At 35.3% G+C, this 6,000-nt stretch overlaps 1 protein-coding gene across 1 annotated transcript; it reads left to right on the forward strand.

The window, feature by feature from the left end:
• Positions 1–454: 454 nt before the first annotated feature.
• LOC148575816 (uncharacterized) lies at positions 455–937 on the forward strand. Its single transcript, XM_088502179.1, has one exon. The coding sequence runs from the start codon at positions 455–457 to the stop codon at positions 935–937; it is 483 nt and encodes a 160-aa protein (XP_088358305.1).
• Positions 938–6,000: the final 5,063 nt, after the last annotated feature.

The raw sequence follows: 6,000 nt of genomic DNA on the forward strand, positions 1-6,000 counted from the left end.
TGCTTAAGTTCTTTCCTGCAACTTTGCTCAGATAGCTTGATTTTAGCCTTGTTCTTGCTATCTATTTGTGCAAATTATTAAACTTATGGTGTCATGATGTGGTTATACTTCTTTCGAATAAGGTTGTCTCAATGTTGTTTTCTTTCCTTATTCCTAAATGCATCATTTCTTGCATCAGGGTCTAGTTGTATGAAATAGATGTGACTTGTACTGCCGAAAAGACAATATAAATAGTAAGTTGGTTTGAAATTCGGGGACCAAATTTTTAAAGGAGGGAAGAATGTAATAACTCAAAAAAAAAATTTGTGGGCCACTCTTCCTTTTCTTTTTCCCTAACCCTAATCACACAAAAACACTCTCTCTCAACCCTCAGTCTTCACTAGCCATCACCCTCCCCAAACCCCCTTCTTCACTCACAACACACACACAAATCACATGAATAAAGAAGAGAAGAATGGAGGGAGAGCTGTGCTGCGAGGGAGAAGAGAGGACCGCCGCTGCGTGTCCTGCCACTGCCCTCACCACTGAGCCGCCGAACCCGCCACACCTTGCTGCCAGTTGCCGCTGTCATCAACAACGATGGAGGAGAGAGAAAGAGGCGAACGCAAGGAGAGAGAGGGAAGCCTTTGTGTTGTTGTTGTCATGTTGGAGGGCTGGCTGTCGGAGGAGCTGCTGCGACGAGCTCACCGCCGCCGTCTGGGTCGCTGCCGGAGGAAGAGAGCTTGCACAAGGAGTTGCTAGAGTGGCTCGCCGCTGTCGGAAGCGTCACTGCACCTCTGGCCACCGGGAAGTCACATTGAGGTCGCCGTTCTTCTGCCGCCGCCGCTGCCGGGGTTTCTGGTCAATGGGTATGGCGCTGTTGTTGCCGGAACCACCACCGGTGCTGCTGCTACTTATTTCCCTAAAGTCCGAGTCGTTGTGGTTGCTGAGAAAGTGATTTGGAGCTGAGGTTGTGGCTGCTGCAGTTTCGGGTTGAGAGGAAAGGTTCCGTCGACGCGTTTGGATGATAGTTTCCACAATCGAGAACTATAGCCAGCTCTATCTTGTCGCTACTCCGGTTCAAATTCTATGCTCATTCTTTCCATTCCACTTCAATCCTTCTTACCTTGAATTTGGCACTCTGGGTTTGGTATCTTCGGTCCCTTGGGACTACGTTGTGAGTAGGCTTTACATTTATAATTGTTTGATTGTGTATCTACAATTATTTTGATATATATATATATATATATATATATATATATATATATATATTATGATATTTGAATTATAGCTATATTTGCTATGAACAATTTTGAATTGATTAAAATAATTGATTTATTAGAATTAAATAACTCATTTTTTATGAAGTTTATACTTTTGGAACTATACATGAGACTGTATATATTATTTTAAAGTTTTGCATTATTCTAAAATGTTTGATTTTACTTGAATATCCATTTTTGAAGCATTGAAGTATTTGTTGGTACTCACTTATTTTAAAAATTGTGAAATATATTTGAAATCTCTCATGATTGAAAAAGTATGATTGAAAAAGATTTCAGATGAGAGAGTATTATCTGATTTGATTTGATTTGATTTGATTCGATACCCTATATATATTTGAAAGATCAAATATTTGTTGTATTTGAAATTATATGTTTGGAATTGGTTTGGGAGGCTCGTATTAGAAAACTGTAGTTAACGGCGGTTATGATGTTAACTTAGATGGATCTAACTCAGACTCCAGCTAGCAGGGGTGTTGCTAGCCTAACGTGTAGGCCACACGTTAGATCTGTTATTCTATTAGGACACACAAGAGGAAAGGGCTACCCATAGAGGTGGAGCCGCCCAAGTGTGGACTTTTGATTTGATTTCAATATGAGAACTCCCTTATTGATTCACTTATTATTACTAACTATTACTTTCTAATTAAAATTACTTTGATGATAATGTTTGTATAGTCTCATGTTGATTATAGATGTATTGTCTGGTCACTGAGTTGCAAAACTCACCCCGTTTTCCTAAAAATATTTTTCAGGAACAAATATTTGACTGTGTGAGACTTTCTATTCAAGAGTAACGGTCTGCAATGAGTACCTATTCTTTGTCGAATTCCTAGAAGTATATGCTCCATATGTCACAGGTAGGACCAACCATTCTTAGTTATTTTAATTTTTTTTGTTAAAAATATATAATTATTTATCTTAGAACTTGTAAAATATTTGTACTTGCTCATTGAACTTATATTTGACTATGTTAGGCTTGCTATAGGATTATTTTCCTGAGCGCCGGTCATGACTCATTTTGGGTCGTGACAATTGGTGTCTACCATTGTTGGTGAGCATATGAGAGAGACGGCCATGGAGAAAGAAAACAATAAGTTTAGAACATGAGAAAGGATCACTAGTGAAGTATTTAAAATTGGGGTATAATTTTAATTTGTCATTTTCATAAATTATTAAAGCAAATTATAATAGTTGGATAAGGAATGAATAACAACCACACAAATAAAATATTTTAGATTGGTCTTTCAAGCTCTTCAATATACTTTCCCCACCATAGACAATTCCTTTATAGAATTCAGAGAAATATGGAGTATCAGGTACTCTAATCTAATCGAGTGAAGTATCACTATCGATGTAGACATTATGCAACAGGTTCTTGATAGAGCATTAGTATTGAATATCACAAAAATCTTCGCTAGTTGGATCACATACATGATTTTTTTATGTATTTTATATTTTTTGATAAATAAATATTTTTTTTGTAAATAGTTTTGTCTCATTAAATATTTAGATTATGTTCTGAAAATGTGTTTAAATATTTTTTTTATTTTTAAATGGATAAAAACAAACAAAAATGAATTGAAAAGGAAAGATTTTTTCTCCTTTTTTTCTTTTCAAAGGTAAAATTTGTAATTTATTGTATAAAGAAGGTTAAATATAATAAATAACATACTTTAGCAATTGGGAGTTTTCCAAATAAAAAGAGATGACAATACTCAAAGAAGATGAAATAGAAACTAAATCAATTTAAAAAAACAAATTAAGGTGTGGTTGTCGTGGAATGCAATGGATTTGGAACTGTATTTCTATCTTCATTGCATGGGATAAAACTTTCTCAAATTCTCTCCGATTTTAGTCAAAGATAAAGGAGTTTCGTGACAGCCATATTTTTCAAAGGAGGTAGGCAAGCTCACCCTTCCTTCTCTTAAATTCTGGTTGGTGTTTGAGCTTCCCTACCATTTGACACCACTACTACCATGCTTGAAGGTTAGCATCTCTTGGAATCAAGTTAGCAAATTGAAGGTTAATATTGGGGATTCTTGCATGCACCTTCTCTAGAATTGCTATTCCTTCATGAACCAATTTCCATATAAAGTTGCGAACTATCGGCTGTCCCTGTATATTCTAAATACTTTGCCACAACTCTTTCATCTGAAATTGGGGGTTCAAACTGTCAATTAGAGGATGGTAGAACTAGTATGTTATCGAGTAATCTGACTTCATTGTAAATTTTCTTGATTTGTTAATTACCCAAAAAATTGAATCATCTTCTCGTTCAATTGGGATTTTACAGATTTGTGATATTAATTCAACAATGAAAGTTTCTTATAGCAGCTCAATGTTCTATTCACCAAAATTTGTTATTAATTGTTGAAGGTTGTAGAAGGCTTAGAGAATGGGAGTTGAATCTATGACCTTATTTTACTTTAATGAAATAACCCTTTTCTTACAAGCTTTCAATCTGAATCTGTTTGAACTTAGCAGCGAAAAATTTATGAGACAATTTCATTTTGTCTCATGAATATCAGAAAACAGAACAGAGAAGGAAAGAGAGAAGCTGATACCATCATGTATCTTGATTCAGTTGCCTTGTACAATGCAGCCTACATCCAGTCTCCACCACTGTATTTCCACTATAGTTAAGGTATTACATACACCAATTCCTCAGGATTGACACAATCCTTTACCTCTCAAATTCTCACCTAACTTAACTTGGCTATGCTAATATTTAACTCTTCACTCTTAGTGCTTACCCAACTAAGAAAGGGATACCTTACTGGTACAAGATACAAGACACAAGAAACAACCTAAAGAAATTTGAAGTACTCTATGCTTTTCAGTCAAGTGTATCACTCAGCCTTTTATCACTCTTTGGCTTTTTCATAAGCTCTCTCTTTCAGCCTTTTACCACTCAAGAAATTACAAAAAGATATACATTAAAATAAAAATTACAATATGTAAAACATGAAGGAGATTGATGCTTCAACGGACTCTGTTGCTATATGTTGAACCGGATTTACTTGACTCTGTTTGAGTTCCTCATTCTGGCGGAATGCTTATTTAACTAGAGAGCACTGTCCAAGTTGATGAACTCTTCAGAGAAAACTTCTCAGAACAAAAACTTCAAACCCTGGTTCTCTCTCCTTATCTCAGAAGGATGAAAAATCTTCTTTTGTATTTCCTTGCATGTTGCTAAGTTGCTTTTTTCTAAGTCAACTCCTCGAGCTGTGTGCTACCAACTTAACTTTTCACTTTCTTTCATTAATCCTCAATTTAGGAATTCTGGAACAGACCCTTTTTGCTTGACCAAATGCATCAGAACAACAAAGAAAAATATTTTCAATGGTAAACCCAAATTTGAACACTTGAGCTATAACTTTGTCCCCAAGAAATAATTTTGGCCTTTGATTCATAGCAGTGTTTATCAGAGATCACTTTTTTCATGTTTCCCAAAATGGATTGGCAGAGAGTTGGGGAAGAAGAGAAGAAAGTAAAATTGCATACAGAAGGAAATGAATCACCTTTAGCTTCTGACTTAGCTTAATATGGTTTGATGTGGGTGATTAGACCTCAACCTTTTTTGCTTAACCCTTCTCTTTCTTTCTTCTTTGGTGACTGACTTAGGAACGAAGCTCTCTCTCTCTCTCTCTCTCTCTCTCTCTCTCTCTCTCTCTCTCTCTCTCTCTCTCTCTCCTGAGTTCTGACCGAAATGGAAAAGGAACGTTGGCTTTGGTGGAAGTCTCTCTCTCTTCTGAATTCTGACCGAAATGGAAAAGGAACGTTGGTTTTGGTGGAAGTACTTTGCAGGGATCAGCTTTGAGTGAGATCAATTTGGGCTTGAGTTGGCTATGATTCATTTGACCCGTTTTACTTCTTTGTTATAATTCGATGATTGGGCTTTGTTTGTAAGTGTTGCACATTATGTAACTTTTAGATTTTTGTTCCATTTATTTGGGCTGCTGCATTATTGAATTTTGGCCTGCAACACTTAAAACAAAATCATTAAAACTAATCGGGTGGTTAGCCCAATAAAATTAATGTTTGTCATCATCAATTATGTTAGTTAATATCTTAACTCAATAATTATCTAACTCAATATATCTTCAGAATTTGGCCTTCTACTGCAGAAAACTGAAATAGTGGATGATTTTTATACCATGGATCCTTTCTTATTATGGTAGAGCTATGGATGGTGATTTTGAATTTGATGTTTTTTTTTTCAAAATCTTTCTACTCTCAAAGAGACTCTGCCAAGCCTAAGAGGACCTATTTCCAGCCTTTGCTTCCAAAAATAAAGTATATTGAAAATATTTATTTTTGTAAATTTTACATACCAGTAAGTGTGTTCTTGTTAGAAATTTCCATTCTTATTTGGCTAGCATAGATAAATTAAAAATTTTGAAATCTTTAAATTCCAAACTCCTTGAATTTTTGTCTCTGCTGATTGCATCCCAACATATCCAATACATTTATTCTCTTTTTTTTTTGTCCCACTAAAACTGCATCATCATTTTATGGAATTTATTTAAAAGAGTATCTGAAAACTTGAAACGACTTAGAGAATAGATCGGAATCGCTGATCCAATCGCTTTCATTAAAATCTTTCTTCTGTTGGCTGAGAGCATTGTTCTTTTTCAGTGCTGCAGCTTCTTTCCTACCTTGTCTTTAATAACAGAAAAGATTTTTCTTTTAGATCTACTGATAATTGATGAAAGTCCCAAATAACAGTTCTGTG

This window comes from Arachis ipaensis, chromosome B1 (genome assembly GCF_059453495.1).
Source record: "Arachis ipaensis isolate K30076 ecotype BB chromosome B1, ASM5945349v1, whole genome shotgun sequence".
Taxonomy (NCBI): Eukaryota; Viridiplantae; Streptophyta; class Magnoliopsida; order Fabales; family Fabaceae; genus Arachis; species Arachis ipaensis.